Here is a 25281-nt window from a genome sequence, read left to right on the forward strand (position 1 = left end):
ATAGCGATTGCTCCGTATAGTGATGAAATTGCTTAGCGACGCTTTGCGATGTTCCCTATGGGGAAATTTCGCTTTGCGATGATCGCAGGGAAGCGATCATCACAAAGCCCCCATTTTCGGCCAGCTGATCGGTGGTTTCAAAATGGCCACTGGGTAAACAAAATGGCCACCCGCTGTTTTCAGGCATGGATTCCTTGCTTTAGAGGCACCGAAAATGGCGGCGCTATGGAGGATCTTCGCTTAAAGGTGAGTTTTAAGCCCATAGGAACGCATTAATCTATGGGCTTTTTATTTTTGCTTAGCAATGTTAGCAGCGATTTCTTCTGCACGAATTAACATCGCTAAGCGAGGCACCACTGTATATTGACTCAAAGGGAGCTTCATTTTGAAAAAGAATTACAGAAATCATGGAAGTTCCTTGTTCTTTTTTACAGAGTCCTGCTTGCTAAGGATTGTTCTCCTGTGCTTTGTCTACTTTAGCAATACAAGCCCAGTCTGTTTTTACATGTCAGGAGAAGATGTAAGCAGAGTGTAAATGTTTAATGAATTTTCTTTAAAGTTCAGGTGCTAAGCAAATATTTTTGGAATAAAAACACAGAAGTACAAATCAAGAAAATTAAAAGGAATAAATAGCACTGTAAAAAGGCATTAGATAGAAAATGAGATACGGTGGTCCAGTGGTTTCCTTCTTCACTTTGGGCACAATTCTATTCTTTTCCACTGGTGGTAGTGGGATATTTGAAGTTCTTATAAAAATGTGGAAGATAGAACTTTAGGTTCTAGGATCAGAGAATTAGATCTAGTAAAATGTTTGAGTATGGAGCTTCCATGACTCTTCATCTTCCCAAGGCCAGGTGACTCTGCTTTATGGGACAGATGAGACATTTAGAATCACATTTTAACTTTGGGACAGATCTAAAGGTCATATAGTCCAACAAGGTAAGAAATCCACAGCTAAAGAATCTCTAATAACTGTCCATCCAACTTTTGTTTAAAAAGTTTTCAATGAAAGAGAGTCCACTGCCTCTGAGGAAGTTCTGAAGAGTTCATATCATCAGAACGATCAGCAGGGAAACTCAAAACAGCACTACAGCCACAAAGGATGTAGAAAAAAAATGACAACTGGACCCTAGAGGCCATGTGGCAGATGCTCCAGGGAAGATAAAAATCATCCTGATCATTTAGCAGCAATCTGGTCAGCATGGAAAAATTCCTTCCCAGACTCCACAGTTGATCAAGGTTGATCTAGATCTTCCTAGGACCAAAGAGGGTGGGAGGGAAAGTCATGACATCTTCATGCCTGGACAGGATTGGGGTAAAATGACAGCCCTCCTTTAGGGCCCTAACAGATGGGAAGTTCCTGCAAGATCACAGGACTCTGTGAGAGCTATCTCCAGCCCAAGATCTCAGCTAGGGAGTTATTCCAAGATCTTGGCCTCTGTGGAATGGCACCTTCACTCCCCACACACTTCATATAACAACTTCCCCTGTAATAGGTCACTAGGGACCATGTATGGAGAACAAAATTGTTTGCCTGCAGCAGGAGTTACTTTTCCATTTTACAATGTTGCATTTAAGATTTGTTCAGCATTTTATGATTTTCAGCGGATTATTGTCCTACAATTTCAGACAACCCATTGAATCAGAAGCTTATGATGCTTCTTCAGCATTTCTTTTCTTAGCTTTACATTCAATGCACTTGACAATTATGTCAACCTTACTTGTGTATTTAAAAAGTGATATGTTATACAAACATGCTTAGATCATTGCTGTTCATGCAGTTCTTCAAATAAGACAAATTGACTTAAACATGTTTGAATGCTAGAGAAGATGGTGCTTTTTAACACCTCGGTTAGCATTGAGGCAGTATTGGAGACATGACATAGAAGATTAGTAAACTTGAAACAAGTTGACTTGCATGAAGAAATGTCAGGAAATTTCATATAAAGTCATACCAGAATTCTCTTGATACAGCTCAGAATATATATATTATTTTTTTGCTTGCACTTGGTCTCTGACATTTGTGAATATAGAATATTATAAAGTTCTCAGGTGCTATTGCAAAGCAAATGTTAAGTAACTCTGGGGAATCTATCTAGAAAAAACACTAGCAAAACATTTCGAGGGAAATCAGTTGCATTTCTCCATGGCATTTCACATATCTCAAGCAACAGATACCTTTCCAATAATTTCACACAAAGAGGAAACTGGAGTTCTCCCTCAACTGGACTACATCTAAAGGCAATCAAAACATTCCTGGAGCTGGAGAAATCCTATTTTGTATTCTCTTGAGTACCATTTTGAGGAGAAAAGCAGGATATAAATCCAACAAACAAAATTAACAATACGAAACAACTTGCTGATTTTTGCCGGATTTTGTGCCCATTCCAGAAATTCATTGCGAAGAGGTCAATCCTGTTAAAAAAAAACTAAACTAAACTAAAAGTATTTCCTTGAGTTGAGTTATCTCAAGTGATATCCCACCTATATCATTTTTGTACTCAATCTAGATAGCTATGTAGTTTACCAGTACTGTTGTGGTAAATATTTGATTACTTTCTGTAAAATATTATGACAAATGATTCAGTCTCCCCCCCCCCCCCAAAGCTGGTTTAAGAATCACTATATACAGTTATCCAGAAGTTCTCCACAAAAAATTCCAGCATTTGTCAACTGATGAGCTTTTGGTCTTTTTTGGTGTGAAGGAGAATCAGTGCTTCAGGGATGCTTGACACTTTCTGACTGGCCTGTTTCTCCTGCTGGCGAGGAAATGTAGTTGCCTTCATTTCTTCTCCCAGCTCCCATACCCAAAGGCGTGTGGCATTTTCCAGCTGACCAGCTTTTGATGTTTTTTACAAAGTAGCATGGGATTACTGTTAAAAAGGAACTGTCATTACTCTTCGTCATCTGTCATTCACTACAGTTAAACTAATTAGTGTCAACTTTGTCTCCAAGCCATTTTCAGTCTTTTTTTCTTTTTCTTTTTCTTTTCTTTTTTTGGTCACAGTGAAGTAATTTAGACATGCTACATTTCAATAGGACAATTCACACTTGGATGTAATGAAAACGTTAACGTTATCAGTAAAGTGGACATCACTTGTCACAGGAGTACTGTGACCCACCCACATATTTCATTTGCCTTTATGTCTATGTATCTTAAATAATGTTTAATGTTTACTCCACCCCTCTGCTGCCCTTTATTCAGCATTCCCTGTTATTTAGTATTTCCTTTATACCCTTAACAAGAAAGTCTAAACAGGCCTACAACCCCTGCTATTGAGGCAATAGGTTTAAATAGGTTTTAATATTTTCAAATCTTAAAAGTAATTAAAAATGAAGGGTCCCAACTTTTCATTAATGTGGAACTCATGCTGAAACCAAAATACTGAAAGCCACTGCATAAACATGAAGTGTTTCATAACATAACATGCCAATTTACATGACACGAAACTAGGCTTGGCAGGTTCATTGGCTAAAGTCTCCAAAAAGTGATGTGTATCTCTGGGGCTCCAGGTAGGGGAAGAAATTCCTGGGCAAGCAGCATGAGAGGAGGAGAAGGTTCATTATTACTTGGAGCACGGCAGGGAATTGAACACCAAATTTGCAACCAGTGAATCTTTTTCTTTACATGCCATGGCGGTAGCCCTCCCCAACCCTTGCCTGTCTGCCCTCCGTGACATCACAAAGGTCCATCCCTAGTTTTTTGGGTTTTGGTTCTGAAATCTCAGGGAAGCAGATCCTGCTATCTTGGCAATTCCTTATGAAACTTGAGAAGAAATCCATAAAAACGTAGTAGCACAGAAATGGAAAAGGGATACTTACCAGTGTCCCTGAAAACACTCCAAAAGTACCCCAAATTTGCTCAGGAAATAAATTTTTGGTAGCAGCGCTTTGGTCATGAAAATCCCTTTGGTGATAGAAATCACATGGTTAGGCTGGACCTTTTAATGTATCTAGGTGGGTATTTAAAATATTATCAGTCAGCCAAGCTTTTGATCTAGTTTAATTTTGCTGGCCATGCTTTTGAAAAGAAAAGGTTTTTTTTAAAAAAAGTGTTCACTCTTTTTCTTGTACTGAGATTATTGTTATTGCAAAATACTTAAGGGGGCCTTTTGAGCCCCAAAGGCAGCATAGGAATGTTTTAATAAATAAAAATTTAAATACTTAAACCCTTACTGTTTTATCCAGCAGTTACAGAGCTAGTTATCTGTTGGCAGTATCAAATGCAAATTAATTTTGCTGTGCTCCTTTTCCAAAAGCATGCTGAGGAATACCACCCTGGTATTTATAGGCCTCCAAAGAACTGAATCGTAGAAGGGCAAGTCAACCTCACTATTCAGAGACAGTCACTGCTGTGTAAGAATTCAGAGCAGAACAATTTCTACAAGGATTGCCATCATTTAATTAATTTGTAAACGATTCAAGCATCAGTGATTTACAATGTCTAATAATTATCCTGTGGAGTTTATTGAAATTGTGTAGAGAAATGGCTGCAGAATTAGACATTATTTTGAAAACCAACTTTGCCAACTACTGAGATATTCTCAGCAGTGCTGTGGAAGAGGCACCCTTACCGTGTCATTTATTACATATTTATTTCGAGTCAGATATTCACAGTGAGATATGGCCTTTCAACTTCATCCACATCAGCTTCTAATACAAGATATCTAGTATTTTTCTTTCTCAAAAATATGAGAAAACATCCAGCCATCACTGTCAAGCCCTTGATCTAAATTACAACTGATCATTTCCATGACATCTGGGGAAGGGGGAAAACAGACTCACATTTGATACCAACTAAGAATTATCCAGTTCTTATTTACTCATATTTAGAATATACCAGATGGGCAGGATATAAATCGAACAAATAAATAAATAAATATTTATTTAGAACTATTTCATCATTATTTGGAATACCAAATACAGTGGTGCCTCACATAGCAACGATAATTGGTGCAGCAAAAATAGCTGCAAAACAATTTCGTCACTATGCGAATTTTAAAAGCCCATAGGAATGCATTGAAACCCCTTCAGTGCGTTCCTATGGGCTTCAGACTCACCTTTAAATGAAAATCCTTCATAGGGCGTCCATTTTCGCTGCCCGGTAAGCGAATCCATCCCAAAAAACAGCGGGCAGCCTTTTTTTACCAGGCGGCCATTTTGGAACTGCCGATCAGCTGTTAAAAAATCATCGCTTTGCAATGATCGGTAAGCGAAACAGGGTACCGATCATCGCAAAGCGATTTTTGCCCATTTAAAACATCGCAATGCGATCGCAAAATCTTCATCGCTATGCAATTTCGTCGTTAAACAGAGCACCCATTAAGCAAGGCACTACTGTATGTAGTAGAATCCTTAAATAAGTAAAATCATTCAGTATTTATCATGAGGCATTATTAATAGGGCTTAACAATATCAATACACGTTTATTTATAGAATTCATAAGTTTTAATGTTTACACAATATAGAAGTTTTATATCTTTAAAAAATAATTGAAACATTTAAAAATATGAATTTGGGGAACACATTATATACCTGTAAAATGTTGTGCAATTGTCATTTTCATGAAATTTGCAAACTGGTTCTTTCTTCTCCATTGCAAGTCACTGGTAATTTGTACACAAGTCTGATTTAATTCAATTAAAAAGTCTTAACAGTCAGAATTTAATTGTATATGAAGTGCTAACCTAAGCTTAACAAAAATGCAGCCAGTAAACCCTAAATATTACAGAGCTAATGAAATTGTTGGTGCAGATTTCCTGGAGCTAGATCTACCAAAACATATATACACCTTAATGTATATTTTGTCTTGTTTGTTTGTTTGTTACATCTATATCCCACCCATCTAGTGGCAAGCCACTACTCTGGGTGTCAGAAACAAAAGAACACAGAAACCACCCATGTACTCACCCACCAACAGAACATACCCAATCATGAAAACAACATGAAAAAGAGAAAGAAATCCCCAGAGGCAACTGCAAACTAAATTCAAATACAGTCAAATGGGACAGTGATAAAATCATAAGGAAAGGATGTTTCTGAGGATGTTTATCTCAGAGACACTGTCCCCCTTCATTGAAATATTTGGAAATTTTTGTTTTGGTTTCCAAAATTACCTTCATGATTTATAGTGTTGCAATTCTAGCTCTAAGCAGAGAGAAAGGATCAAAGGAATTTGTGACACCTTGATATACAGGAGGCCCTTCTTCCTGTTTCCACCAAATGCTACTCAATTTCTGTGGCCAGCAAATAATGCAGTGTAGCCCAAAATGAACTAAAAGGGCAGTGCCTCTCCATGCACCTCTGCACATCCCTGCCTTGAAGACTAATAAACTAGTATACAGTTTAAAGACTTTAATCCCACTTCAACAATATGTGAAATGGTCACTATGGTGGAGTAGCATCAGGCATCTGACAGCTCATGCCACAATAAAGATATTCATTTAAAGGATGTCTCTTGATTCTTTGTTGTAGTTGTTGTTTTGCTTTGTTTTGTTTACTTTGATTATCGAAATAGGTATATGGAACTTTAAAGTCAATTGATTGGACCCTGACGTTTTAAATGAATGGAACAATACTTGTTTGATTTCCCCATTTCCTCTTTAGCCCCTTGTACCCCATGAAAATCTGCTTCTGGCAATTGGAGGACTCTTGTGATTGGTATGTCATAGCTTGGGAGAGGTGCAGATGGAGGACAGACTTGGCTGATGCCACCCCTCCTTCCTTAGGCTAATGAAAGAGCAAATTAGGAGCCAGGTCAATAACATAAGAAATACCAGTGTCTCCCTGCTGGATTAGACCAAAAGCTCATGTAACCCAGTGCAGTTGCTAATCAGATGCCTATGGGAAGCAAGACATATATACTTTAAGAATACAGGAACCTAATAGTGCAAACATAGTCCTGGAGAATTCTAGGCAATTATTACAAAAATAGACCTCAATTCAAGATTTAGACCTAGAAAAAAGAAGAAGCTCTATGTCCCCAAAGCAAGATAATTTTTAAAAATATAGTCCTCAGCTGACTTAATTCAGAATGCTTTTGCCCACTGCGGCATAAAAGACATGATCTACTAGTCTCCAAGCAGTTTTAGACTTTCCACTTTGCCTTCCCCTAATGGCTTCAATCATTAAACACAATGGAACTGAGTTAAGGAGCTGCAGGGCTCTCCTTTCTACTTCCTTTGTAAGTTTATTTCATGTTTAATGTGCATGTTTTGAAAACATTTATGAGTAGCTTTGTATATTAACTATAATACGAGAATCCTTAGGCAGGCCTCTTAGTGAATACAGTATAATGAGGCAAGAAATACTGGTACATGTATACAAGGAGCCCTAAGGTGTCACATATATTAAGTGAATAAACAATTACCACACAAGATGTTGTTACTCCTCTTATAGAGTTGATTGGTAAACTGAAATTCAACAGTGTACAATTATACATTGCTATTTAGTACACAGTCTACTACTTTGGAGGAGAAAAATATTTAAACAACAACAAGTGCATGAATTTTATATCCAAACTTACCGCACTATACAGGTTTGCAGTTTTTAAAACACGTGTGTTTCAAAAACTTCTTGCTTGGAATGAGTAGAAGAGTTTTCAAGTCCTGCCAGTGTTTCACCAACACATTTGCAACCAGAAGCTTGATTTAGGAAGAGCACAGGGCAGTGTCTTGTTCCATAATTTCAGACTCCATGTGATTATTTCCCAGGAGGTTGGTTATTATGACTTAGAACAGTAATCACAACATCTGCTATTTAATCTTCTATATAGCAGTCATCTCCCACTGACACTTGAAATAATACCTTCCTTACAATCAACACTGTTACAGAAAAACTTCATCAGATAGCCTAAAAATCATGGTCCTGCAATTGGTAGGGCAGGTTTGAAATCACAAAAACAGTCCATGCCTAAAAACTCCTTGATTCCTTGAATATAATAACACATGTGAAGGTATGTTTAGCCGCTGTATGCGTAAAGTTCAAATCAAGCAAGTAAATGAGTAGAGGAAAACATTGGACTGTAGATGTGAATTGATGATATTTTGGATTTAATAATAAAATGCTGTCTCTGTTTCAACATACGTATTCTACACCATAGCACTAGAGCACTCTTTGGATGGTTTATAGCATAATTATGCAAGCAAGACTTTGCCCCCCCTCCCCCAGCAAGCTGGGCACTCATTTTCCCAACCTCGGAAGGATGAACGGCTGAGTCAACCTTGAGCTGGCTATCTGAACCTGTCAGATCAAACTCAGTCTGAGCGGACACTTGAATGCAGTACTGCAATGCAACCACTGTGCCATGGGGCTCAATTAATATTAATGGAATCTTAATGGAATAGAATGATAATATGCTATATCATTCTATTAACAATGAAGGCATTTCAAGAAGGGGTATGTTTTGCATTTACTTGTTTTACATGTACAGACTACCATACAAAAATAATCCAGACATGATATGAGTACATAATAAATTATGTCAGTTCTTAGGAACACACTGTGAATTTGGTGTTCAAAGCTGTTATTGATGCCCAAGAAATATAGTTTTAATTTAAGTAGTAAATTATTTTGGTTTGGAAGTTATTTTTATTTTTATTTTGGCTCAGATTATCTGAGAAGTACGCAGACCAAGCAGAAGATGCCAGTGTATGCTAAAGAGTCAGAAACTAGTTTTCTGTTGCTATGGCAAGAGGCATTTTCAGGTCCAGATTAACAAAGATGACTGAGAGCTTCTAGCATTTACCATTCACAATCTAAATGAGGTGATGTACAGTTAACAGATCTTGTGAGCAGTATTTACAGGAAAGGATACACAGACCGCTTCGGACCTTGCAACTGTGGTTCAGGAACTGATTGCCATGGTGGTTAAAATGAACAAAGATTCATAGCACAAATTCTCATCCATTGTACCTAATATGCTGGAACACATTTTCCCATAAAGGATGCATTGGTCCATACAAATGACCAGAGGACAGGCTACGAGTTGTGCCCATCCATACATGCTCCTGGAGACATTCACATGTGGAGATTACCACTGTGTGAAGCAATATTAAGATTTTTAACAGAGTAGGAAGAGCTTGGTCAGCTTTTCTAATTATATGACATAAGCAGGCTGTGGTACATTATTTCCTTTAGATATACCTGGCTTCTAGAGAAAAGTTCATAGAAAGAGCTGTCAAAAAGTGACTTTCCCATTTCCTAAAGTCCCTCTAAAGCATCTTTTGAGTTAAAGCTTGGAAGAATTATTCTTGTCTTGGATTAGTAGATCCCACAAACTTTGGGCAGCACAGGTACTGCTATGAGTTTCAAGGATTCTGGCAGAATGGTTTGTGTTGTAACATGGGAGGCAGTATGAGAAGGAGACTCTCCCAAAATTGGGTGGGGAAAGCCTAAATATTAGCATTTGTTCTGACTGGGTGTCCACTTTCCACTTTTATCTGTGTTGTGGAAATGAGGTTTGGGGAAGGAGGACAGTGCAATAAATTTGGATCACATAACCACAATAGCTTCAGTCCATAAGGGGGCACTGCTTGAAGTACACTGCGTGCATTTCACAAGGCCAGAGACCATGAATTGCATTTAAGATAATTTGACCTGGGAGCATCTTGTTTCCTCCTGCATATATTTTAATAATATTGTTCATTTTGTTAGTCTTGTCTTCTGTTTCCTTCTGTCTCCTCTGCAAAACAAACTGACCTCATGAGAAATATCAAGGAGAACATGAAATATGTAAAATAGTGTGTGAGTCAATGGTGAACTGATCTTTAGCAATTATGAGGCCATATTGTGGGAAGAGTAGTCATACCAAAATATTTTTCCCTTTCACCATTTTATTGACACTCTCAAATTGCCACTTTTAATGACAACATCTGATTTCAGAAGGTTTTTTTCCCCTTAAGCTTTAGTCGCAGTCCCATACTAAGTACATTGCCCTGTGCTTACTTATTGGGAGTAAATTACATTGGGAGAATTCGGAATTAGATAAATGGCACAAGTGTACAATACATAAGTGTACATAGGAGTAAGTAACTGTGAATGATAACACCCAAGGAACTGATTCATAAATCAGCACTGTGAGTGCAATATGTTTCTGAAATCAACTCAAAAGGCTGGCTGTGACCTTTAAAGCCCTGGCAGGCTTGGAGTAGGCCTAAGGACTAACCTTTCCCACACAAATGTGGTGAAACATTGAGATGCATGTCAGAAGGTGTGCTCTGTATACCTCCAGTGTGAGAGGTGTAGTGGGTTGACATGTCTTCTTCTGAATGCTTTCCCAGTCTATCTTTACTGGTCTTCAAGTAGGCTCAGAAGACAAGTTTTGTTCTAATGGGCACTGGACATTTTAATTGCTTTGTTTTAATTTGCTGTTCTGTGCAGCTAGCTTTATTTATTTCCTGTTTTATTTTTTTTATTTCAACAGAAGAGGGGGGGGCAAATATTTTGTAAAAAATATAAAATGATTTTATGTGGTATTATGATAATTGGATTTCTAATCAACAGAAAATGAGGCTTCTCGAAAAGATGTCAGAGTTCTAGGGGAAATTATGTGTAGTTTGTTCACTGACACTTCTCTGTTGTAGTAGTTCTTTGTTAAAATATATGTAGTTTATAGCATGCTGTACAGTGGACCCTCGACTTACAGACGGCTCGACTTTCAGACTTTTCGAGTTACAGACTTCTCTGGCGGCAAAATTTAGGTTCGACTTGCAGCCTGAGAATCGACGTACAGACCAGAAAAAAAACCAAAATGGAACAAAAATGGAACAAAAACGGCTGGTTATGGGATTAATCGGTTTTCAATGCATTGTAGGCCAATGGAGACGACTTACAGACTTTTCGACCTGCAGCCACCGTTCCAATACGGATTAATTCCGTAAGTAGAGGGTCCACTGTACTTGAAAACTGTGATTCTCAGAAATGTATTTGGGAAGTATGTAGCATAAAAATAGTTAGGAGTTTAAAAATATAGAAGTGATTCCCACCCCTGCCCAAGAAACAAAGATTTATTGCTTCACTAATTTATTGGAGAGACATTTTCACATTGGGAGCAATGGTAGACTCCTACAGAACTACCAAAGAGCTGTCACAACCAAACTGTCTCTTGCTGAAGCAGCATTGTCAGAGGACACTTTTAGGTCTACTGAATGTACCATCCCCTTTATGATTGCATTACACTGTATTAAATTCTCCAGAGCAAATTCATGTATGAAATCCACAAGCTATCAGCAGTCAGGAAATATATATATATAATAGCTGCCAGTAGTCTATACTTCCCAAGGGCAGAAAATTGAACATCCAGGATTTTCCTTTTCTAAATCCTGATCTCTGTCATTTTAAATCATGCTGGCATTTAAATAAAGTCCAGTGGCACTTGCATTGTGCTGAATGTATTCTGTCTCCCTTGTAACCCCATTTCATTATACTATGTAAACATCATCTCCATGCAAACAAATATTTGACTATCCAAATACAGTGGATATCCCTGAAGCTATTCAAATGAAGAAAGAGCTTGTTTATTTCCCTTTTGTTTGTCGGTTTCTTTGTTCTGTGTTTTAGGGAGAATAAGAGTTCTGTTTAAAGGCTGGCCTATATTTTGAACTGGTTTGATACAGGTTAAGTTTAGGTCCACTTTTAGACTTCTGGGCCAGAAATCTACTGGGAATTTCAATGTGCATAACGAAAATGTACATAAGTCAAAGCAACAAATTGTTGTCAATTAACAGGGTGCTGTGCTCCTAATCATGTACATGAGAACTCCATTGGGATCATGTTATTTAGAGGCAATTTGCCACCATGAGGTTTGTATATCCTTTAGGCACATGTAAAGGTCATTGTACTTTTATATGATTCTTGACTGCGAGATTTTTGTGGCATGTTTCTGTGGCTTCAGTCTCTTGCCTTTATTGGCTGCACTGATTCATAAGTATTGTATCAGCTGAGTCAAGGTGTCAGCCATCTTTGGAAACATATGGAGCTAGAGAACACACTAGATCCCAGTAGATACGGAAACATATTTGTTGCAGTTCCTGCTGTGCAACTATTAAGAATAAAGAGGTGCTATTAAGGGCCTAGATATACCATTTTAAGGAGCTGGTGAGATGAGGGCAACGAGCTGCATAAATGAAATGAAGCAATTATTCACAGTGGGGGTTGGGGTGGGGGAAAGAATGACAAAAATATTCTGGGTTGTTCTTGCCAAGTTGTTTTAATAATGCATTCTGCTGGGTATCAAGGTCCCAAGCCATTTAGGGCCTTGTATGTTAGTGTCTTTGCTCCCAAGTTTTTCTGAAGGTGAAATTGAAAACTCGCATTTGGGGAAGGAACATTATGGGTGGTAGGGACAGGAGGATATATTGGAAAGGGATTAAAATCATGCCCAGAGAAAGAACCACAGAAGATAGTACATACTGGTGGCAGGGAAGATGATAAGGAAGCAGGCCTCCTGAAGGGGCAGATTCGCCTCAGAATACAGCTGGGTAAAGGAGGAGAATCAAGAGATTTCCCAAAAAGCTGGAACTTAAAGATGTAATGCATAGTGATATTTTGGAGTTTGGGGAAGTGAGTGAGGATAGGCTACAATGTAAATATAAAGTTTGTGGATTGAGAAGGGAAGCATTTGAGCCGCCACTCTCCTTCAAGAGTTCTGTGGTGGGAAGGCGGCTCTTCCTGGCTTTTGTGGTAACACTGCATATGATGAAGAAAACTGCTCCTGGTAGAATTCTGTACTTATAAGAGAGGGAAGGGATTCTCTGTTAGGCTTTTGATCTGGAGCCCTGAGGATTACAGGAAGGCAGCATGAAAGATGAGTTCCTCCACAGCAGGAAGAAATGGAATTGGATTTCGCAAGTTGATTTGCTTCATTTCTGTCTTTCAGAATGCATCCTTTCCCCACATGTAAAGGAGCTGTTTCATTTTACCTGAATTCCAGTTTCTCTCAGAGATGACACTATGAAAGATCGGTCCCAAACCTCGGTTCTGTATTCCAAATACCAGCAGTTGTTAGGGCCTTTCTTGCATAGATTACAGCTGTTAGTTTCTTGCAGTCCATATGCTTAAGATATCCCTAACTGATAGTTCAAAAGGCTTTAAAGAAACTGACTTTAATGTGCAAGTAGTATACTACGGCCAAAACAAAGTTGCCTAGATTGTTTGTTCCCTCTGTCAGTCAAAATCAGCTAACTTGTGTAATATGTCGTAAACAGTTTATGTGGGATGTTTTAACAGCATCACCTGCCTGTCAGAATTAATTTACCACAACAAGCATTTGTCATTTTTCACCATTAGGTTCAGTTATATCTTGAATGTTCCCTCTCAGAAGAACTAACATACCAAAAATATTCATGAGCATAGGAGTATCTGAAAGCCAAGAAAAGTTATTGTAAAATACTTTCTTGTGCTGTTTATTTATTACATTTCCTCTGGGGAGCTCAAGGTAGCATGCATAATAAACGCATATCTGGAAAAGAAATACTGTGGCTCCTTAAAAACTAGCATGTTTTTTTCAGTGTGTTATTCTACCAAAATGTATACACAGAAATAAATCTATCAGACTTTAAGGTGCTGATATCACTTTAATTTTTGTGTTTGCTTTGTTTTCATTATACAGTAGTGCCCCACATAGCGATGTTAATCCGTTCCAGGATTAATCCGCTATACGGATTCGTCGCTATGTGTGTGGGGGGGGGACCCATAGGAACGCATTAAACTCCATTTAATGTGTTCCTATTGGGGAAAAACTCACCGCTATGCGGGGAATCCTCCATCCGGCCGCCATTTTCACCACCCGGTAAGTGAGGGCAGGGCGCGAAAACGCTGTGGGTGGCCATTTTCTGTACCCGGTGGCCATTTTGGAACCGCCAATCAGCTGTTCCCTAAACATCACAATGTGAAGATCGGTAAGCGAAACGCTTACCAATCATTGCAATGTGATGTTTTGCCTATTAAAACATCACCATGCGATCGCATTAGTGATCGTAAAAAACACGTCGCTATGCGGATTCATTGTTAAATGGTGCACTTGTGAAGCGAGGCACCACTGTACTTGTACATGCTGAAACAGATTAGCACAGCTACCTTTCGGAAAGGTGGAATACTTGGCTCTTGCCTGCCCCACCATTCTGATAACAATCTGGTCCAGTGAATAAAGCTGAGGAGAGAATGAACGAAGTCGCCAGTGAATCTCAGGGGACTAGAACCAAGCAGCAAGAAAAATAATGTGTATCAATTGCTTTGAAAACATACACTTCTTAAAGCATGCATTTTAAAATTATCCTTTAAACGCATAAAACAACTCAAATATTGTTCTGCTCACAAGAAAATAGGTTTTAGTTGTCTTTTTACATTGACTGCTAGCTGCTTAAAAATAATAATCTAAGGAGATGTTCAGAGGAGATTTAATTGAGATGTTCCTTGAAACTATTAATTTTAATTACTCAGTAATGTTTTATTGTAAATTGCATTTTAATTATTTTTAATATTAACTAATTTAATTGAAAATTGTAGTTTAACTTAATATATATAAATATGTACTTTAGACAATATGCATTATTCTTTATCATGTTCTTAGAACTGAAGAGCTTGAAGGGACCCTCTGGATCATTAAGTCCAGCCCCTGTCAAGGAAGCACAGTGGGGAATTGAACTCCCAACACAGATACTTAAACCACTGAGCTATCCAGCAGTTCCATAAACAGTAATAACAATGAGGCAGAAACATACAAGGAACCTGAATACAGTTTTATCTAGATGTAGTAACCTTTTCAGTCAGGGCATTTTTGTAACAATCCTGCCAATGTGACACTTCTCGTTTAAAGAGAGAGTGCAAGAAATTCCTGTCAAAATATATGATTTAGTACAAGATTTTCTATTTTGACCCCTGACCCTCTAAGTACTACCTGAACTGAAGCAGTGTATTCGCTGAGTAAGTCAGAAGGTCCTCAGTTTGAATCTTGCTTGTTCACTGGGTGGCCTTAGGCAAGCTAGTCTCTCTTAGCCTGTGCTCCTGTATCCAAAATCTAAGGATAATAGAACTGACATAACCTGAGGAGTTGTCCGTTAGAAAGTAGTAGTAGTAGGCATCATTCAGTCTCGAGAATCTATGGTAATGTGCTCTGAACAGAACAGTGTCTAGTGTGTGGCTGAGAAGGCCAATTCGAGAGTGACAATCTCTTCCACACTCAAGACAAATACAATCTGTCCCCTGTCCAGCTCCCTGATTTTGCTGGTTTCAGGACTGCCTCTTGGCCTCGGCCTGCTGGACAAGTGTCTCTTCAAAATGGGAGAGGCCGTGATGCACCGCCTCCCTCCAGGCTGAATGCTCAAATGTCAGAGTTTCCCATCTGTTGAGGTCTATTCCTAACGCCTTCAGATCCCGCTTGCAGATATCCTTGTTCACAGCTGTGGTCTCCCTTTGGTGCAATTCCCCTGCACTAATTTTCCAGACAGGAGATCTTTTGGAATCTGACCATCAGCCATTCTCACGACATGCCTGAGCCAATGTAGACATCACTTTTTCAATAATGTATACATGTTTTAAAATCCCAGCTCATTCTAGGACTACTGTATTTGGAACTTTGTCCTGCCAGGTCACACCAAAATGTATCAGAGACAATGAGTATGGAATGTATTCAGCTTCCTCTCCTGCCGTGCACAAAGGGTACAGGACTCACTGCAGTACAGGAGTGTGCTCAGGATGCAGTCTGTATAGACCTTGATTTTGGTGTATGCCATCAGCTTCTTATTAAGCCATACTCTCTTTCTGAGTCTAGAGAACATAGTAGCTGCTTTGCCAATGAGTTTACCCAGCTCAACATCTAGGGAGAGAGTGTCAGAGATCGTTGAGCCAAGGTACACGAAATCATGAACAACCTCAATAGAGATGGTAATAGAGGGAGGTGAGTCCATGCTCTGGCCCATGACTTGTGTTTTCTTCAGGCTGATTGTTAATCCAAAATCTTGGCAGGCCTTACTAAAACGGTTCATAAATTGTTGGAGGTCTTCAGCAGAATGGGCAACAACAGCTGCATCATTGGTGAAGAGGAAATCCTGCATGCATTTCAGCTGGATTTTGGTCTTTCCTCTCAATCTAGAGAGATTAAAGAGCTTTCCATCTGATCTAGTCTGGAGATAGACACCTTATGTTGCAGTTTCAAAAGCGTGCTTCAGCATGATAGCAAAAAAAGATCCCAGAGACAGCTCTGTTTCACTCTGCTTCAGAGGTTAAAGGGATCTGATGTGGAGCCATCAAAAACTACAGTGCCCTTCATTTCCTCATGAAAGGACCTGATGATGTTAAGGAGTCAAGGTGGACATCCAATCTTGGGAAGTATTTTAAAAAGACTGTCCCTGCTAACCAAATCAAAGGCCTTTGTAGGATCTATGAAGGCTACAAAGAGTGGCTGTTGTCGTTCCCTACATTTCTCCTGCAACTGTCTGAGGGAAAATACCATGTCAGTGGTGGATCTATTAGCTCAAAATCCACACTATGATTCTGGATAGACTCTGTCTGCAAGGACCAGGAGCCTCTTCAGCATGACATGGGCAAGCAGCTTCCCTACAACACTGAGAAGAGAGATGCCACAGTAGTTATAGCAGTTGCCCCTGTCGCCTTTGTTCTTATGATGTTTGCATCCTTCATGTCCTGTGGTACTCCACCTTCCCTCCAAAAGATTTCATACAGATCAGTAGTGATGATCTCTTTACAGCATTTCAGCACTTCAGCAGGGATATTATCCTTCCCTGGCGCTGTTAGAAAATCACTGTAAAATACTACACATTAAAATTTATTTTTCCATGGCAAGATGTTTTGTGTGCTGTAGATTCTCAGACTATAGGTGATCATATGCTTTGCAGTGTATTTCAAAAAAAGAGGTGAAAGGAGATAGATGTGGGCTTGCTCAATGATATATGATATATAAATGCAATAAATGAATAAAAATTAATACATGAGGCAAGAGCAAAATGATGGAGTTGCTTAATTCCAGATTTTCTCAGGTGTCAAGGCCTAATATTTATGTCAGATATTCAACGGTCATGTGGAAATTTTCCTATAATTTCATTAAATCTATGAACATAGAGTGGTCTGATACGGAATCCAGGTTGCCTGCAGTGGAATATGTCTTCATTAAACACATTGGCTGAAATCCTGATGCTTGGCATAGTAAGTCACAACTAAAAAAAGCCTTCTGAATCAGTGGGCTAAGTGAACTCCATAAGTTCCATAGATTCAGGGCACCAACTTACAATACCAAGCCACAGGATTTCAGCCATTGTAATGTAATTACTGAAATGCAAAACTTTTACTTGAAGCATCATTGGCATATTAACTTGTTACTTCTAAAATCTCTCTGTCTCTTTCTCTCTCTCTCTCTCTCTCTCTCTCTCTCTCTCTCTCTGTGTGTGTGTGTGTGTGTGTGTGTGTGTGTGAGTGAGTGAGTGAGTGAGTGAGTGAGAGAGAGTGATATTCTGGGGCAATGGGGGTCATTGTTTTGTATTTTAAATTTCTTTTGTTCCATTCTAATTTTGGCAGCTGACTACATTAGCACATGGGAGTGATTTTGAAGGGACTTCCATGTGGTGTTCATAATGTGCCATCCAGCCCAGTTTGATTCTCAGTAGCCCATTCACAGAATCATAGACTAATGGGATTGGAAGGGGCCTATAAGGCCATTAAATCTAAATATAGCTAATCTTCTTTTGAATGCCTCCAGTGTTGGAGGACTCACTGCCTCCCAAGCTAATTGGTTCCCTTGTCAAATTCCAGCCTTTAAAACTTGTTCTGTAGTTTTGCTGTTGCTCGATTTGGTTGTTTTATATTTACTTCTGAAGCAGGGAATGTTCTTGTTTGCAAGTTGGCCATAATAAGTGTGCTGGGCTCAGTTCTTTACAGCTAGCTAGACTTTATCTTCTGATGTTAAAGTGCTGTACCAAAGTCTGTAGTTCTTTGGACAGTATTTATAAAGCTCATGCAGAGTAAGGAATTGACTCAGTCTAGTCTTCTAGAGACTGAAGATATCAGCATCAGGATTTCCTGCTATATCACTTAGTGCAGTGACTGAAAAATGGAATTTTATTTATAGAAGCACACAGTTCAGTCTGGCAGTATAACACAGCAGCATAGTGTGACATAGCTTTAGTTGCATCTGTTCTGCTTCACCTCTGCATAAACAGCTTTTATTTATACCCTTAAAAATGTACAGCATACACATTCTGAATGCATTGCCATGTAACAGATTCCCCATCATCACCACCACCACCACCACCACATTAGGTTTGTATTTACTGTAGTGGTATATAGGTCCATTGAGCCCTTTCTGTAAACATTGGTAGGAATTGTTGAGAAGCAGAGAGAAAACTGAACCCCCCAGGGTTCTCTTTGCTGTTGGCCCTACGAAGAGATTCGATGGAACTAGTTCTAAGTGTGCATACAGAAAACCCATATAATAAGTAAACATTATAGTTTTCAACTTCAAGAAAAAGTGATTGTCAAACCACATTTTCTGGATTTCTGATTCTTTAGAAGATTATAATGATGGTTTTTGGAGGTTTGAAATTCCTAGTTCTTCCTTCAGAAGGAAATCTAAATCTGCAGCAGAACAATTGACAGCTGCCACCCACTCCAGATTTACTGTCTTTTCTTTTGCACTTTGTGTGTTTCATTACCAACTCTTAGATGACTCTTTGGCTATTTGCCACCTGTCTTATCTTTGGTATACAGTAGGACCTCCTGTCATGGGATCAGTATTGTCTACAGGGCTGCAGCCAAACTTGGATAAGTAAAGTCACAGCTGCAGCCTTCTGTACAACATACAAAGACACCCCCTTGTAGCTTTTGTCCTGCCCCCTTGCAGGTTGCATATAGGGTTCCTTCGAATCTGTAGTTCCAGGCATCTCAAGTAGATCATGGAACGGATCCTCCATGGATACAGGGGCCCTATTGTACTAGCTGTACAAATTAGTTTAAAACTTTGTGCAGATGTTAATGCTACACAGAAAATAATATGTCTATGGAGGAACTGGAGCAACACCTGGCTACCATGTGTTCATCCATTTTGGATCTCTTACTACATGCAAAGTTGTCATTTGTGGGACCTGTAAGATGATTCCCCACTCCCTCCACATTCTTCTAAGTTTTTATTGCCTACATAAATGTCAGCATAAGAAAACATTATCATGGCCTGTGTTAATATATCCTGGGCTCAGTGCTTAAGAGAATCTGGGGGAAGAAAATATAAGCCTTCAGATTTGCACTGATTCTTTTACAGTGGGGTCTTGACTTGAGAACTTAATCCGTATTGGAAGGCAGTTCTCAAGTCAAAATGTTCTCAGGTCAAATCTGCATTTCCCATAGGAATGCATTGAAAACCATTTAATCCGTATCTGCTCTTTTCCGTCCATAGAAACTAATGGGAAGCTGCTATTCCGCCTTCGACCACTAGAGGGGGATATTTTGTTTCTTTTTTTCTTAGGTCAAGAAAGGTTCAGGGAAGGCAGGGAAAATACAGTCCAGGCAGTCCAGTACCAGGCAGTCAGAAGACTGTCTCCCAATCCACTCTCTAAACGCTGGGAGGAGTGAGGAAGCAGACAGGCACCCTTTTCACTGGCCAACAGTTAACTGAAAGTTCACTTTTTGCACTTTCCCTGCCTTCCACGTGGGTTTTTTTCAGTTCTTAACTCAAATCTAAGTACTTAAGTCAAGTCAATATTTTCCTATGAGAGTGGTTCTTAAGTCAAAATGTTCTTAACTCAAGCCGTTCTTAAGTCAAGACCCCACTGTATTCCAATAATAGCTGATCACACAGGAGTGTATCTTTCTTCAAACATGAGCAACAATCTAAAAATAAATTAATATTTTGCCTCTTGGAGGCCACAGATGGGTGATGTATTTTTTTTAACTTTTAATCTTTATTGCATTTAAAAAAGAAATTATAAAAATAAGCAAATAATTATCACAATATTAGCACATAACCAAAATAACTTTCTATTATCTCTTTTGCAAAACAGTAAGTCTTTAACATGTTTACTTCCTTATTTTCCACCAGACATTTATTTTCTTCGCAATCTTAATACCTTTCTTAATTCTTATTTTACATCCATATTAACAATCTGCTTTACTTTGTTTTTACTGAAGTTGAGAGCAATTCTACTTCTAATTTAAGCATAAGTCACTTGGTATAGGTTTGGAATCCATTTCTCTCTGAGATAATTCTTTACTTTCCCCCATTGAGATTCGTGCTCCGTTCTACTCTTTCTTTTCAATGAGTCTGTTAGTTTGTCCATTAATATTAGTTCTTGTAATTTTATTATGCAATCCTCCATCGAAGAATCCTCTTTGTCTTTCTATTGTTTTGCGACTTGAATTCTGGCTGCGCCTAATATGTATAAGTAAAATTTTGTCTCTTGTCTCGAGCTTAACTTTACCATATTGAACAAATAAATCTCAGGTTTCATCTTAATTTTTATTTTTAAATATATGGTAATTATTTGTTCTATTTCTTTCCAAAATTTCCTAATAAATTTACAACCCCACCACATATGATATAGTGTTCCTTTTATTATCTTACATCTCCAGCATTTATCATTCTCATTTTTCTTCACCTTTACCAATTTCTCTGGTCTCATATACCATCTACATAATATTTTCATATAATTTTCTTTCAAATCTGTACTTATTAATAGTTTTTGGTTATCATTCCATGCTCTAAACCAATCCTCTGTCTGAATTGTTCTACCTAATTCCTGCATCCATTTTATCATATTTTATTTAATTACTTCCTGTTCCATATTTCTTTCCAATAATAGTTTATACAACTTCGTGATTTGATGATTTTCTTTTCCCCATATTATCTTATCTAGTTCCCTAGGTTCTTTAACCAATCCAATTAATTTATTATCTATTTTCATTCTTTCTGATAGCTGTCTGTGTAGAAACCACTGGCATTTCTTGTCTTGTTCTTAATCTTAGTTGTCCATCATCTTCCTCTATGAGTAGATCTTCATATGTTAATCATTTATCATTCTTTATGTCAACTTCCTTTGACAGAGCTCCATGGGGGGACATCCACATTGGAATCCCATGATAAAATTTTCCTTTATATTTCTCCCATACTCTTATTAATGTTTTTCTTATTATATTATTATCAAAAGCTTTGTTCACTTTCTTTTTTCCATTCCATAAGTATGCATGAAGTCCATATTTTAAATCTTTGCTTTCTAGTATTAATATTGTTTCATCCTCCAGTCTTATCCAGTCTCTTAACCATTGTAGTGCTGCCGTCTCATAATATAATTGGAGATTTGGGAGACCCCCATCCTCCTCTCTTGTCATCTTGCAAGTATTTCAATTTTATTCTTAGTTTTCTTCCCTGCCAAATATAATTTGAGAGTTGTTTTCTGCACAAATGAAATGGTTTGTTATTTATTATTAACAGGATATTCTGAAATAGGAATACGGATATAGGCAATACCATCATTTTGATAATTGCTATTCTGCCCATCAATGAGATTTTGTTTCCATCTCTCTAAATTTTCTTAATTTCTTTCCCTTTCTTCTCATAATTTTGTTCAAATAAGTCCTTTGTCTATTTAGTTATTGTTATACCCAGGTATCTTACTTTATTCACTACTTTATAACCTGTCTTAATTTCTAATTCTTTTTCTTCTTTTCCTCTCATATTTTTTCCTGTCAGTATATTAGTTTTTCCTTCATTTATAATTAAATCTGCTCGTTCTCCAAAGTCACGACCAATCTTATAGGATTATGATCTGCACATGGTTTTGGTAGGATTTTTACTTCTTAACTTCAATTAAGGAATGTTTTATTTGTTAGAATCAGATCAATTCTTGATAATGATTTATGACTACCTGAATTTAAAAAAATGTATTCTCTGGTATCTCCATGTTTTATTCTCCAAATATCCTCTAATGTGAAAACATCCAACATGTAAAAAAAACCCTCTTTGGTAGTTTCCCCTGATTCTCTTTTATTTTATTTTCAGATTTCCGATCAGCTTTAAGATTTATTACCCCATTCATATCCCCTGCTATAATCAAGTCATCTCTTTCTAATTCTAGTAATTTTTGTGTTAATTTTTGAAAGAAATTAGCTTTTCCTTCTATTGGTGCATATACTGAAATTACATTTATTGTTTTTCCTTGTATTTGAATTTCTGCTCTTATATATCTTCCTTCCTTATCAATTAATATTTCTTTTGATAGACATTGTTCTGGCCCATAGATAGCTACCCCTCTTTTTTTAAATTTATTTATTTATTTATTTATTTATTTATTTATTTATTTATTTATTTATTTATTTATTTATTTGAGGAGACTGAAGTATAGCATTTCCCTATTTTCCCATTCTTTAGGTATTTTACATCCTGTTTTCTAATATGGGTTTCTTGTAAGCAGATTATTTGGTTTCTTTCAGTTCCCAAGAAATGGACCTTTTTTTTTTTTTAGAGATGAATGATGTATTGAAGTCTTAAAGAGTCAGATTCACAAACTGACTCTGACTAGAATGGAATTCAATTTCCACATTACTGAAGATTCCTTGATAAAATATTAATGCCAAGTATAAATTTGTAGGCCATAATCCAACCCAGAGCTCAGCACACTAAGGCCCATTGATTTCAATGTGCTTATCCACACTTAACTCAGTGTTAGATTGTGCAGCATTTTTTCTTATCCTTTAATAGAAGCATTTATCTTTCATACAGAAATTTCCAGCTGCTGAATGCTCTTATTGCTGAGTTATGTACAACAATGCTTTCCATGTCCATTCTTCTGGAAATTCCCTTAATGGTAGGCAGAATGTTACCAAAAGGGGTGAAGTAATAAACTGTCACCTCATTCAGTCGAAGATTCTTGATTTTAGTTGTTCAGTTCCTTTTTTAAAAATTTTAATAATTAAGGAAAAACAATAGTGACAATATTAACATAAAAAGTGGGTGCAGTACATATATATTGTACAACCCCCCCCCATGCCACCATCCCCCCTGGGACCAAATAACCAAATATCTAGTTTCTAAAATATTATTTAGCTCAAACCAAGAATACATTACCAGATTTCTTTTTCTTTGTGGTTTAGGGAACAGCCTTGGAGAACTGGAAGATGAAAGCTCCTATCCCTCACTTAATCCTGTTGTATGCTACTCTTGTGCAGAGTTTGAAGGTTGTGACCAAAAGGGGCTCAGGTAAGAAGACTTTTTTCCTTTTTCTTTTTTGCATTATGTGTATATTGCAATGATCATCAATTATCACTGGATTTGGAGAAAATATGCGTTTTTGTAGTGTTTCTATCTGATTTTCAGTTACTTTGGTGCCTTTGCATTAGGAACGAGAATGGGGCAGGGGCATCTGAATCCTTGTCTGATCTTATGGCCAGTTGGCCTGAAGTGTTGTGTGGCTGCATTGCATGCAGTAGCATGCATTACATACTACTGGGAGATGATCAGTAGTGTTTGATGGCTTTTGAGGGAACAGGATCAGGGTGATGGGTAGGGTGGGGGAAGAACTGATTGTTCTGTGTCCATTTCCCAAGATGTAAAAGAAAGCCTTTGTATAGTAGTGGCCATTGTTGGCACCAATCTCTCCACACCCACCATGCTTCCATTGGTGATACTGCAGGTGGAATGAGATTAGTCACTGCTTAAAGACACTGAGGTGGAATTTTAATTGCACACAGGATTGACGGTATGTTTGCCTCCCTATCTGCCATAGCAACATCTCTGTTTTACAACTATATCATGGACAATGATTCAGATTCTTTTAAGCAGGAATAGGGAAGTATGGTTGAGTTCATTCTCCCAAAAGATGGTCCTCATATGGAAATCTGAGGGTAGGTCTTGAGACTCCTGCCCAGCTTAAGGGCTGACAGGCCAACTGTACTCCAGGCAGCAGAAGAGATCCATATTATTGGATCAGGTTGTATTGGGACAACAAATTCATGAGACCTCCCTACATTATCCAGCATGTGGGCTGACGGCAGAATTGACTGGAAGTCAGGCTCCCTGGTGATGAGACCCATTCCCATATCATACTAAAACTCTAACAAAAAATGGTGGCCCTCCATGATTGTGTGCCCAACCGTACACTTGATTCCAATTAATGCTGCTCATACAAGTGGACCATATTTAGTTCTGTTTTCTATAGTGACTCTTGCAGCTGTGCTTCATAGAGATATATAGCTTCCAGTTTAATATGTGTGATTATTTCACATTGATAGCATTGTCAACACAGTTTGGCAAAACAGAAATTTTGATCGGAAGTAGGGTGAATGAAATTGCATTTAATTTTCAAGTTTGGACAATTCCAAGGTGAAAAGTAACTTTTGGGGGTGTTAAAGCAACCCGTTAGAATCACTTTGCCTCCTCTTTTGTTTTCTTCCCCACCACCCTTTTCTGTTTCATGCTTTATAGGTAGATGGTTCACTGCCATTTTTATACAGTAATTCCTTTTTTATTTGTTTCCCCTTAGTCTGAATTACATACGCCCCCTTCATCTGTTAGAAGTGTGAAGATGGTCCATGTCATAACTAGGGATGTGATCTTGCTAATGGCACCAGTGGTGTCACTTCCTCTATACCTTATAGCTCCATAAGAGGCCACTGAAGGCAACCAAAGAGTTTGCATTGCTTTTAATGATGACTGATTTAGGGGAGAGAAAGTTGGTTGAGTCATTTTTAAAAACATTTTTATAAGATGCATGCTTGAATCTGCAGTGATCTTTGTGGGCAGCCTTTGTGGTCTGCTTTGACCATGTTTGTTGCAATTTAATTTACTGTAGGTCCTATTAAATGATGTGCTTTAGTAACTTGCTTGTAACAGATCATTAATGGCTTGGCAGAGATTTCAGATTGTCTCCCTACTTTATAGCCAGCTGTCCCTGTTGTGATCAAACTTACAGCTGTTGAATCATCTGATTCAAAAGATGCATTGTCATGGTTTTGAATGAAAAAAATAATCATTTAATAGTGAATTGGTTTTCTTTTCCTATAAATCTTTAATAGCATTGTTAAAGTATTGTTTATTATTCATTGAAGCTACTTTTCATGATAATTTATTTGGTTTCGTTTTCTTGATTGTTGGATTCCTGTAAACAAATTTTCTGATTTTGTTGTTGTCATCATTGCCTCTTCTTCTTCTTCTTCTTCTTCTTCTTCTTCTTCTTCTTCTTCTTCTTCTTCTTCTTCTTCTTCTTCTTCTTCTTCTTCTTCTTCAAGAAAATTGTAACAATAAATTTTTAAGGGGGAAAAAGCAGATTAAACAAGTTGTGCTGCCTT

At 37.9% G+C, this 25281-nt stretch overlaps 1 protein-coding gene across 4 annotated transcripts in view; it reads left to right on the top strand.

Moving 5' to 3' along the window:
* IL1RAPL1 (interleukin 1 receptor accessory protein like 1) overlaps window positions 1-25281 on the top strand; it is a 944419-nt gene that overhangs the window by 104630 nt on the left and 814508 nt on the right. For all 4 annotated transcript variants that reach the window (XM_072994270.2, XM_072994271.2, XM_078390459.1 and 1 more), the window contains exon 2: window positions 23089-23194. In XM_072994270.2, coding sequence (XP_072850371.1) covers window positions 23113-23194 — 82 coding nt within the window. In that variant the 5' untranslated portion in view covers window positions 23089-23112. The remainder of the gene's footprint in view (window positions 1-23088; window positions 23195-25281) is intronic.

The sequence above is a fragment of the Pogona vitticeps genome, chromosome 3 (genome assembly GCF_051106095.1).
Source record: "Pogona vitticeps strain Pit_001003342236 chromosome 3, PviZW2.1, whole genome shotgun sequence".
Lineage (NCBI taxonomy): Eukaryota > Metazoa > Chordata > Lepidosauria > Squamata > Agamidae > Pogona > Pogona vitticeps.